Below are 12430 nucleotides of genomic sequence, written 5' to 3' on the forward strand. Positions count from 1 at the left end.
AACCCGGGCGTGCCACGGCCCCCCAGCCCCGGAGGGCGTTGACGGCCGCGCCCCAACTACATTTCCCAGCGTGCCCCGGGCGGCGGTTGAGGGCCGGGGGCGGGGGGGAGGCCGGGGGCCGCTTCCGGGTTGGCGGCTGGCGGCCGCCAGCGCCGTGTGTTTACTTCCGGCCGCCCCAGTGCGCGAGTGTCAGGCTGAGGAGGGGACCCGGCGCAGCCTGGCGGCCGCCCCGCCCGCACCGCCCAGCCGGAGCCGGGCAGCGCGGGAGGGAGGGAGCGAGCGAGGGAGCGAGGGAGGAGCCCGGCCCCCGCTCCCGCAGCGGCGGCGGCCCCCATGAGCCAGCGGTGAGCGCGGAGTCGGCGGCCGCGGGAGCTTCCCGGCGCGGCGGGACCCAGCCATGGACTGGCTCATGGGGTGAGTGGGGCCCCCTCTTCCCCCGCGGGCCGGCGCCCGCCGGAGCGGCTCCCGCCTCAGCAGGCTTCCCCGCTCGCGCGCGCCCCGGAGCCGTTGGGGGCGCGAGGGCGAACCGTTGGGCGCGCGAGGGGCGCCAGCCGAGCGGGGAGGGTGCGGGGCGCCCCGCGGGCGGCGCAGGCGGCCGGGGGGTTATCCGCCGCGGGGTGACAGGCGGCGTGTCGGCGTCCTGCGGTGGCAGCGGGAGGAAGCGTTCGAGGCGGCGGCGGGAGCGCGCAGGGGCCGGCTTCTCTGGGTGCAGCCGGCGGCGCTGGAGGGGAGGAGGAGGCGCAGGGCAGCCCTTGCCTCGTCCCAGGCGGCCGCTCTCTGGAAAAGTAACTTTTCCTTCCTTTTCTGGGGGGGGTGTGTGGGAAGGCTGGGCCTTGCAGGTCTCCGTGCTTCCCACCGGTACAGCGTGGGACTAATACCTCCGCCACAGAACACCGCTTTAAGCCCAAAGGCTTGCCAAGGTTTAAATGGCTTTCTGTGGAGAGGAGGAAGAGACCTCGGCAGAGATTAAAGCCAAATCAGAGCCGCGCCAGGGGGCTTGGACAGCCTGGGATTAATAGCGCTAATTACGCAGAGACAGAAGGTAGAAGGCGCTTTGCTGCTGGTTTTAGGTCTGAAAACCTCCGTGCAGGAGAGGGAGATGCAGTTGATGGGAGTGACCTGATACGCTACCAGTATCCCAAGCAAGATAAACTCGGTTACTTCTTGCATGAATTGTGCTGGCGACCTGCACTCAGGTGAACTGTGAATAATTATGCTTCAAAATCGCGTGAGCAGTAGGTTTATGCTTCAGCAAAACCAGTATCGCGGTGATAACTTGCTGCCCTTAGTTTCTTCTTGACAGTAGTTTGATCCGGTTCCTGAATGTGATCTTTACCACCGAGGTTGCCTCTTTTTCTAATGTGATGTGCCTAGAATACAAAATAAACTATTTTGTTGCAGTTGCTAGATGTGGCGTATTAGAAAGATCACTCGTCTGTGTGTTGCCTTTTGTCTGCAGCTGAAATGTTTGCTGGTGAAAGTACGGCACGTGTTACTTGTCTTCAAACTAGATGCGGCCAACTCTTGAGCCAGCTGTCAGTACCAGTTATGTTTTACAGTAAGTTAGACCCCTCGATCTGATGGAGCGAATGCGGAATATCTGTGCGGTAGATACTGCTGCCTGGGTTTTCCTCCAGCAGGCTGAGCAGTGGAAATGCAGTATTTGTGGCGTGCGAAGGGGTCTATATGCCACGTACCGCGACACTTGTGTCTCGGAAGTCAGAGGGCTGCACTTTGTTACTACATGGTCTTAATGAAAATATAAATGACCGGCTTGTTTTGATTTGTTTCATAACAACCACAAAGCGCAGGTGGTCTGTTATATTTACTTTGTAAAAGTAAAAGCTGAAGTGTCAAAGTGCCACTCTAATTACAAAAAAAGTCAAACCCAGGACTTATGCAAGACATCTGGATGACTCAAAATGCCTCATTTACGCAGTTGTATTTAACTTGTGTGAATTATGTTGTAAAGCAGAAAAGGATCAAGGTTTAGTTTAGCCAAACTCTCAGTATGTTAAGATGCCAGTTTTCTTATGAGAAATATTTTGGGCTTTTTGAAGTTGCTATGAAAAAATTGGCATTTGTTCTGTACTTTTTTACCCCGGGTGGGTGGATCTGAGCATGTGTGGAAAAAGACTTGCCTGTTTTCCCCATTGTAATGGGAATGGATCCTGAGTCATTTGTGTGTTACTCGCTTGTTCTCAGCTATTTCCTGATACGTTTCTCGCCTGACCAAACCCAGTATTGTCCCACTGATGCCCTCAATGTTTTCTTCTTTAAAACTTTGTGAGTTCTATTCCTGTGAATTTTGGGGAGGGTTATGGCAGGGAGGGAGAGTGTTGATATTTTGAAGGACTAAGGGGTAGAAGGCCTGAGGGACCCTTTCTTCTTCTGTCCAAGTTACGGCTGCCGTTAGCAACTATGTGTATAAATGAAAACATCCTTCTTGCTGTTTGTTGAGAAAGGAACTGAGGACATTTGTCTGCCAGGGCAGAAGTTTGGGTAATGTCACTCGCTCAGCCTTTCTTTCAGTGAAAACTTCAGCTGTTTGGGTCTCTTAGTGAGAAGGGAAGGGCTGCAGAAAAACCTGCAGAAATAGCAGGAAAACAGGTCACTCCCAGTAACCCATCAGTTTGTGTTGATGTCTTGTTGTGCCTCCAGAGAGCAAATTTTATCGGTCTGCTTCTTGGTGTTGTTGCTCTTTCCCGAATGAGTGTCACCGCTAATAACAGCACTGCGATCTTTTGTATTCCTAACTGCTTTGGTAACCTGCTGGTTTGCAGGTACAGTTTTCGGTGCGCTGGCTCGCAAGAGCCCTTCTTGTATGTCTCATGTTATCGGTTGTGCTTTCTTAATGTTTTGGTATGAGAAACACCCGCTGTGTTTTAACTGTGTATTCCTGAGAAATTAACCTTTGAGTGCAAGCGTGTTAAATTAGGCAGCAGTAACAGTTGCTTCTGTTCTAGATCTCTGCCCTCAAGTTGGTGTTGCGTTTATCTGACAGACGATTTAGAGTGAGATCTGCTTTATTCCTTGCTGGTCCTCCCCTTCACTTGTGGTCTCTTGGAAAGTGGGGGAAGGGTAAGTTCTAATCATACCACAAAGGGCAGCAACCCAAGTGTCTCTGATCGCCTCAGAGTGCTTAATATACAAAAAACGGAAGCTGAAGCTTATAAACAATAGTGAATTTATTACGGATTAATGAACAGCTATAGGCTTACGTGGTCACACAGCAAAACTTCTCTGGGTGCTGCCTTCTGTTCAGTCAAGTGCTTCAAAATCCAGTCAAGTCCTAGGGAAGAAACCTGAAATAAATGAGCTGCTGGCATGTTACAGTGCTCACTTTAGTACCAAAATAAACCCAAAGTCTTTTCTGTGGTTGGTGGTATCTTTTACCCTTCTACCGAACGTGGCCTTAATACTGATATTGGTGAAAGACTATGGTTTCTTCAGTGCATTCCCTCCATTAAAAAAAAAAAAGACCATCTTGAGCTTTTTTGTTGTACCTAGGATATATTTTAAGTTCAATTTTGACTAGACATCAGTGCTGCTTAATTGCTTTGCTCACCAACATCTGACAGAGATCTACATTACCCTCTTGGGAAGAGATTCTGAACTTTTGTGTTACAAATAGCATTGATCTGCTCTTGAAGTTCAAAGTAGCAACAAAGACAGGCATTCTTCCTTCAGTTATGAAACTTGCTTTCTAATTTGTTTTAAAATTCATCATTAAAAAGAAGTAAAACATATTAATGGTACTGGTAAACCTGACACAGTGTCAGTTATTTTTAATCTTCAGCTGCGACATCTGATGCTGTAACACATTTTTTCCTAATAGAGAAGGATTGTGAACTGTTATGTAAAAAGGCGAGAGAGAAACAAACTATTTTACCGATAGTTACCTGTTAAACACAAAACGTAATTTGGGGCTACATCTGTACTATAAACTTTGTAGTTTAGCAGTTTTGTAGACTATGCTGATTGAAGCTAAGAAAACTGCAATAGTTTAACACAGTTGTGATGGCAAAACACTGCTGTAGATGCATCTTAAACTGGGAAAAAACCTACCTCTGCAGAAATGAGCTGGAGAGCTTTGTGTAGGCTACTTGAAAAGCCTTCAGCATGTAGACCAGCCCTATAAAAAGGGACTCTTAGTGAAGGAAATGGGCAGGGTGGGAGATCTTTCATTTTTTCCTTTGCAAGAAAGCTTCTGCTTCCATAAACTAATGGCATTCCCTCTCGACTCTTACTTGAATGCCTCTGAGCACGAGAAGAACTATATCATCAAGAAGTGAAATGCTACCTCTAATCTAATTTCTGTTGAACGTGTATCAGTATTTTCTCTGCATCAGAGGACTGTGTTCTTCCAGGATCAGTGTAAGCATCTCTTGTACTTGTGAGCTGCAGTCTGCTCCTTTCACAGGCACTTCTGGTACCAGTAAAATGTCAGTGCCCTCATCCGTGCGGCTTGGTTTCACTGTGGTACTAAGGACTGTTTTTCTGAGGGAAGACTGCAGGATGTAGCGGCTTGTTAAAAACAAAATTTTAGATGCAAAACTTCTGTTGTGTAATAATTTTTTTCTTCTGGACAGCAGGGTGTCCAGCTCTTGCCAGGGGGATTTATGATGGTAAGAAATAAGTTGTGGGAGCATGCTAACTTTACACAAGTGTATTATTTCTCTGCCTTTCTGTGCCTTATGGTGACTTGACAAAGATTCACAGCTCCTTCTCCCAGACTTAATTAGTGTGTAAGTGGAGTAAAAGAGAAGGGGCTGTGTGCAATAGGGATTCCTTCTGTCTTTAGTTTTTAAGTTGTAGCTCTTGCTATCCATTTTGTCATACCATCCACGGCTCAATTATTTGTTCTTTCTTATGTTGCCCTGGTGACTTGGAAAGGAGGGCCTAAAAATGGTTGAAGGCTACCCTTTTCTCATATCCCGCATCTTCAGCTTTGATGACAGTTAGAAAAGCAATGGCCTAGAAAGGTGAGGAAAATACAGATAGCAGAGGAAAGAAGCAAACTCCTGATCAGAACATTTGTGCCTGAAGACAGCAGAGATAGGTTTGCTCTACTCAGGTGCTCTGTGATCTGCAAGATAGAGCAAGTGGCTACAGCTGTAAACTGGAGAATGTCTAATCCAATGTAACAGCCTTCACAGTTGCAGGTTTTATTTTGTAATGCCAATTAATCCATTATAAACACCACATATATACACTGTCGTGCGTAGTCTTCATCTGACCAGGATAGGTGGTTGGAAAGTATGTTGTATTAAGACAGCCCAGTAACTACGTATATACTGGGTATATGCTATACTGATGATTTTTAACAAACAGTGCAAGAGGACTTCTCTAGGTCTGCACACTGCTAGATTTGTCTAGTACAGAAGGCTTGTCATGCATTTATTTTATTTAGCTGTAACTGTCAGGGGTTTAAAATAAAGCTAGCAGTTTGTCCACTTGTTTTGAATGTAGGATTTTGCCACAGTGATTTTGAAGGCCAGAAGAAAAGTAACACGTACTGTTGTTTTGCTGTCTTCCATTCTGCATTTATGGAATTGTCTTTAAGCAATTTCCTCATAAGGCCTTAATACACTGTCTGGTTCAAGACACACTATGGTGAAATGTGAGTGATATTGTTATGCAGAGAAGTCCTAGCCTTGCGCAGGAACAGCTAAGGACTAGATGTGAAAAAAGCACACAAGTATTCTAGTTCTGAGTCAGTGAAAATCCAATAGGCTAATTTTTCAGCTGTTAGACTAAGTCTTTGTTGCTTTGAAACAGAATGCATTATCATAGAATATCTCAAGTTAGAAGACCTGTAAGGATCATCAAGTCCATTAATCGTAAGGAATGCATCTTGTAGTGGGAGCAGTGAGAAACCATGCAGCATGCTTAGCTGTCAGCTTGGCTGATGCATAATACAGTTGAACCAAGAAGAGTACTGCTGTCTTTGCCTAGCAGACCTTTATATAAAAAGGTAGCGAATGATTTTTATTCTAGGTGCTGTTTGAAACTTGCTAATTATAGCAAATATTTCCATAAAAAGGAAGAAGACTGGAAGTTCTTCAGCTGCTGTAACCATAAGGAATGCTTTCCCCTTTCTTCCCTTTGGTCATCTTCAGTGAAGAAAGTCTCCTGCCTTTATAAGGCAGTCTTCCCCCTAGAAACTCTGCTGCAACCTCTCACCTTTCACAGCTTCCACAGTGTGTATATTAGTTCTGTTTTTTAACTGACCTCACAACAGGTGTTTCCCTTGCATTACATTCCCTGCAAATTCTTGGCTTCACAGGCCATTTTCCCTACTTTGAGGGAGCTGAAAATAACTCGGAACCGGTAAACCAGACATGTCCACTCCCATTGGGCAGGGAAATATTCACATGTTCCTTATTTACTTCTATTTATAGGTGTAACATTACCTATGGGGTCCCAGGTTGTTCTCCCCAGATAAATCTAGGTCTGTCTGTGAGCCACTTGCACTCAGTTCACCGCTTACTTATGAGACTTAGTATTATTTCATAATTACCAGACAATGAGCAGTACCTCTGCTAACCCAGAAGTTAGCTGTGAAAACAACTAGTACAACATTGTCCACAGGTAAGAGTATGCCCATTAAATATTAACTTGTAATATTCATTAGTATAGTAGTGGAAGGGTGCTGTTAGTTTGAAACGTGAGTTTCCAGGGCTATCATAGCTGTAGAAAAGGAGGCAGGACTGGACGAGAGCAATTTAAACTTTTCAGGCATGTTGTTCCCTTATGTCTCTCTGGTTCTGGAAGTGCTCGGTTATATTACTGAGATTGTCACTGTTACAGCTTTTCTGCTGTAATGCAAAACAAATAAAAAATAAGTGCACAGCCTTGCTCCTTGAAGTGTCCTGGTATAGTTAATTATTGATTTCTTGGAGAAAATGCCAAAAAATCCTGCATTTTGAAATCTGTGGTACTTTAGCAAACCACTGAATTTGTATCAGTTAGACAGTTACTTTCCTTTGGTCAGTACAATGCATGTGAATACTGGTTTGTTCTTAGGAGAACGTTCTTTTTCCAACAAGGATTTCATTGAGGGACAAGAAGAGTAGATCAATGTCAAGGTCCCCAAAGTAAAATGAACTATTACTTTCCTTAGGAAGACTTGAGCATTCTAAAAGTGTAGCAATACTCCTTCCTTGCGTCTCTCTGCATGTTACCCTCTTCTCCTTTGTACTAGCATCAGTATTCAGGAAGGCTGGTAGGTTAAGATGCTCATCTGACTGAAAACTAATTTTTTTTTTCTTTTTTGCCTTTTCTTCTCCTAAGGTTAGTTTTCAGCTAAATGAGTTCCTGCAGCCTGTTTGTGTAGCTACATGAGTAAGGTTAATAGCACTATGGAGCTGGTGAAAACATAAAGCTTTTTGGTGGCAGCAAGGACTTAAATCAATTGAATGTAATCATGTCATAATGTGATTATTAGTGCTAATTACTCTACAAATAACCAGCGATTTTCTGATGATGTATCCTTTGGCTTGAACTGTTTGGAAGAACTGCAGAATATCTGAAAACAAGAGATGCTATAGCTGGGCTGGCATCTTGGAACAGGTAATGGCCTCAGTACACTTGTCAGAGTTGCTGTCCTACTGTGTTACGTTCAGTTTATGGCTAAACTATAAATAAACTTGTAGTGAACAGGATATTTATGAATAACTCGGAATTGATAGTTTGCTCTGAATCAGGTATCATCCACCTGAGAAAAGTGCTGTCTCTGTCATGGTGTGGATGTGAAGGTAGGTGGCATTTTGGATGCCTGGCTGAATCCAGCAGTCTGATTCAAGGGAGTTTTCAGGAAGCTTGTTTTGTGCGTGATGGCCTACATAGCTTTGCCATATTTCACTGGCAGTTTCCATCTGTTACATCTACTGGATGTGGGCCCAGAGCAAGCATACTTGAAAGAGTAAAATTAATAAGAGACTGCAATTTTTAGATAGCTGTGTATACAAGTTTGAACTCGGTGTTGTCAGATCTGCATATTCTGCAATCATTGCTGACCTATTAAACAACTTTAACGTGTGTCTCTGCTAGTGGAATGCTATTGAAGTAATCTTGTGCATCATTTTTAACCCATGTTTAGCCTTCTACAATCAGTGATAAGGTTGTGAAACTTACTTGCTAGGTTCAGTTTCTAAATGCCCTCCTTAGCAATTTTTCTACTCATCTTATTATGCAATAAAAAAAAATTAGACTGTGTCTTTTGCTGTACTAAACTTTATAATGAATAAATGTGATTGTTTTAAATAGATTTTTGCAATCATGTTGTTTATAATATTACTGGAGACTGTTATATCAGTCAGACTACTTAAGGAAGAACTGTTGCTTCATGATTTTCTTCCAGCACTTCAAACAGTTGTACTCTAGGAGCTTTCCTGCTCCTGAGACAGTGTGCAATAATTTTAAATAATTGAATTTTGGAGTTAGAATGATAAGTATAACTGTAAATGGCTGAACAGCAGTACTATAATTTCAGCATTTGGAGGGGAAAAAACAGCAGTTTTGTCTGAAGTTAGTTTCCTTTTATTCTGCCAGCCAAGAGAAACTGGTCAGGGTGCAGGTTCTTCATACAACCACAAAGCTCTGTTTCTGACTGTGGAAAAAGAGGTTTGAACGCACATTAAAAACAAAATAAACCCCAGAATTTAGATACAATTTTCAAGGCCCTGAAGAATGTCAGAAATTAAACTGGAATCAAGACACGAATGACTGTCATAGATCAAATTCCTTCTTGCTCTGAACATTCAAAGAGGAAATCCATTAAGCTAGAACGTAAGCGTGCAGAAAACTGTATTTTTAGCAAGCATCTTACGGGCTTTGGTGGTTAGGGCAAAGTGAAAATGATCCAGGTCCGGTAACTCGAGCTCTTCAGAATGTATCTGCATGCCTTTTTTCTTTTTTTTTTCTTTACTGTTCAGGTTAGAAAGGTGTTCGTCGAACATTTTTATCATCAGTGTTCAGTGACTGGATCACTGCTGTCCCTTTTCTACACTGAAATGTGTATATAGTTGGCACTTTTACCTGAGTTTCCTAGTATTTATACATAAAGCACAGAATTTGTGTGAAACAGATTACATAGAGGTGACCTTGGGAGTGGTTTTATTTTTCAACTGCTTCATTTTACAGCCTTAATGTTCCTTCAGTCTAGAATTTCCTAGTTTAGAGAACTTCTGTCTTTTGCATGGCTTTTCATAAAACCTCAGGGAATTGTTCAGGAAAGGCTTTGTTCCATACAGTGTATCTTAACAGGTTATGCAAAACTGGATAGAGATGCTTTTTTACTAGGAGGTGTTTTGTGTCTGCTTTGCGGATGAGGCTCAGGTTACAGAGTTAATTCTCTGGTTTCAAGTTTGCCAGGTGTGGTAAGTGATAAATAGCTTTCTTTTCAGTCAGTCTTCTCTCTGATGATATCCAGGTGTTGCTGGAACTCCAGTCTGTAACCTTCATGACTGTCATGTCTAATAAAGAGTTAGTGTGTGACTGCTTTCCATCAGATATAAAAGGGACCGAGTTTGTAGTGAGGGCTAATAACTTTCATTAGACAAACAGATGTACTTGGGGAAGAAACAACTACCTGAAAGGCGGTTGCAGAGAGGTGGGTGTTGGTCTCTTCTCCCAGGTGACTAGTGACAGGACAAGGGGAAATGGCCTCAAGTTGCACCAGGGGAGGTTCAGGCTGGATATTAGGGAAAAATTTCTTTACTGAGAGAGTGGTGAAACACTGGAACAGGCTGCCCAGGGAGGTGGTGGAGTCACCATCCCTGGAGGTGTTCAAGGATTGTGTGGACGTGGCACTGCGGGACATGGTTTAGTGGGCATGGTGGGGTTGGGGTGACGGATGGACTTGATGATCTTACAGGTCCGTTCCAACCTTAGTGATTCTGTGAAAGAAGCAGCTTCTGGGCATACTTGTATCTCTTGTTTATGTTAATAGACTGGCTTGAACAAAACCATGTTAGTACTACAGCTCCATGTCAGCTGGATAAATCTCACCTGCTGATTTAGCAGGGGGCTGGTACCTTTTTAAGGAGCTGACCAGCCTATGTTCAAAAAGCCACAGGTGGGCACTGGTCTTGCTATTGAAGGTTGTCTGAATCTCCTCTAAGAAAGGAAAGAGATGAGAAATGGGAGTATTTGCTGGTTCTGGTCTCGGGTATCCGGATCCTCAGATGCACCTAATCCCCTCTAATATCATCTTTTCCTTCGTTCCGTGAGCCAGCCTTTCTCGGTTCGTTTGTAATTTCTGGTAGAGGTGTATGTGCTAACATGAAATGCTGACCTATTTATGGGTCTCATCTGTGCCACTTTTTTGTTGTAGCCAGATAGTGCCATTTTTTGAATTAGGTGATTTTTTGAGGTTTGGAAGAAGTCTGGCTGGTAAGAGATGAACAGAAGAAACAGCAAAGGGGATACTTCAGCCTAATGACTATAGCTGTTTTTTTTGTTCAGTTCTAGTCTTAATCTCCTAGAGGGCCTGTTGGATGCCTCTCTGCTGCTTGATTTTTTTTTCAGGTGTTAAGGAGTACTGTTTCTTCTGCACAGTATTCTTTGATGGGCATCTAACAGTCCTTGTTCTTATGCCCCTTCCTCTCTTGATTATTGTAGTGCTGTTGGTTATGAGCAGTTTTTGAAGACTAACCTGAAATTTCAGGGTTTTTTGGATGTATGTATTAATGTTTCATATTAGGCATATGAGAGGCTTTTACCATGCAGTCTGGCATAGCACAGGTTTTAGCTCTGAGTTACCGGTGCTATTCAAAATGCCGAATTTGGTGATTTGCATTCTTATAACCCCAGAGTAATGAGGTTCTCTCTTGCCCCACCCTGCTGAATGTGAAGGTACTGGCCCGAGTTACTTGTGAGCTTGTTGAGGCTTGAGCTGTTAGAGTAAAGTGCTATGAAAACTCATCTTTGAAAGGCGAGATTCTGTGTTAATGCTTGCAAAGCACAGCTAGATATTTAGCTGCAAGTTTATAGACAACGTGGTTGGTTTGCTTTTTAAAGGGTGGCCTTCCTGTTTTCACAGAGTACTGTAAGGTGGTGTGGGGTTTTTTTAAGTGTTTATAAGTGTTTTCCAGGCTTGTTTCAAGCAGGATGTGCGCAGTCATCCACTAAAATGTAGGCAGCTGTTGGCTATATGTGGTATAACTTTCCAGGTAGGCAAAATATTATTTACATGTTCAGACTTGCGTTTTCTCATTATTGTTAATAGAATCAATGCTTTTGTTTAAATCAAGTTCATCTTGGTTTTAGGTAGAGTGAAAACTTACTAGGTTGACGGGTTGGGAATACTTGAAATTAGTTATCTTGCTAATGGAGAAATGTTTTTCTGCAGTTCCTGGAACAGTTGCAGTATGATTATCCGCTACCTTGCAGGACAAAATCACTTGCTGATTTGTTTTTTTCAGTAGAAATGTATGTAGTCCTTTTTCTAAGTAAATAAGAAATATTCTTGCTTAGTAGATCTATTAAATTCCTACATTCAAACATTTTGTTCTGAAAAATGGGCTCTTTTTAAATTTTCTAGTTGGCAAAAATTTATTGAGAAGGAAGTAACTTTATTATAAAGACAGACTCACTTCAACTCATTGGTTCTACTTGTTTAGGGTATGTCGGCTATCCGCAGTATTTCTGAGCCAAGCCAAAAAATGTAAAATAAAAGGGTGTTAAATATTTTTGTGGGCATCATGAATTAAACAGATGTGAAGGTTGCTTAACTTCTGAATGACAACTTCCATGAAGGTTTTCATGTGTTTTAACAGATACTATTCAAATTCACTCTTCTAATGTGAATAATTTGACTTCCTGTGTAGAAAAGCACTCTCGCAATGACAAACAAAAAAAAAAAATATTTTTTTTTGAAACAAACCTGAGAGTGCATGAGAGAGATCACCAGGGTGATGGTCCCCAGTGTTAAGAACAGCCATTGCTGTTAGAGTAAGCAGAGAGAATTTGAGAAAAGAGGAAGCGAATACAGGCAGAAAGAAGGTGCTTATACATGTAATAAAACTTTGCTAGCACATACATCATAATTTCCCATCTGGGTATAATAAAGGAATAATAATTATTTTCCAGTATTACGAAAACCTTGATAGTTTTATAAAATACTGTACACAACAGTATCTTATGTAGAATCACTGTTTGTAATTGAACTGTAGCTGTCAAAACAAATGCACTAAGAAGTTGGATCTGGGGAATTCCAGTACATACCTGACTTAAAGGAGTAATTATTGTTCACCCAGATAAACGTCTGTGGCCTGATTCGTCATACGTGCACGTTTTGCAAATAGATGCCTGCACCATGCTGCCCGTGTATCACAGTATGCTGGCTGTGTTGCCGTCTGTTGTGACTTTTCAGTTGCCCGTGGCTGCGAGCATTATGGCCTGCCCTTTAATCCCTAGGCCAATA

The 12430-nt window shown here is 42.9% G+C and overlaps 1 protein-coding gene across 1 annotated transcript in view; it reads left to right on the forward strand.

The window, feature by feature from the left end:
- The first annotated feature begins 378 nt into the window (after positions 1-378).
- MOB2 (MOB kinase activator 2) overlaps positions 379-12430 on the forward strand; it is a 118461-nt gene continuing 106409 nt past the window's right edge. Inside the window, exon 1 of the mRNA XM_059825785.1 lies at positions 379-414. Coding sequence (XP_059681768.1) covers positions 398-414 — 17 coding nt within the window. The 5' untranslated portion in view covers positions 379-397. The remainder of the gene's footprint in view (positions 415-12430) is intronic.

This window comes from Gavia stellata, chromosome 17 (genome assembly GCF_030936135.1).
Source record: "Gavia stellata isolate bGavSte3 chromosome 17, bGavSte3.hap2, whole genome shotgun sequence".
Taxonomy (NCBI): Eukaryota; Metazoa; Chordata; class Aves; order Gaviiformes; family Gaviidae; genus Gavia; species Gavia stellata.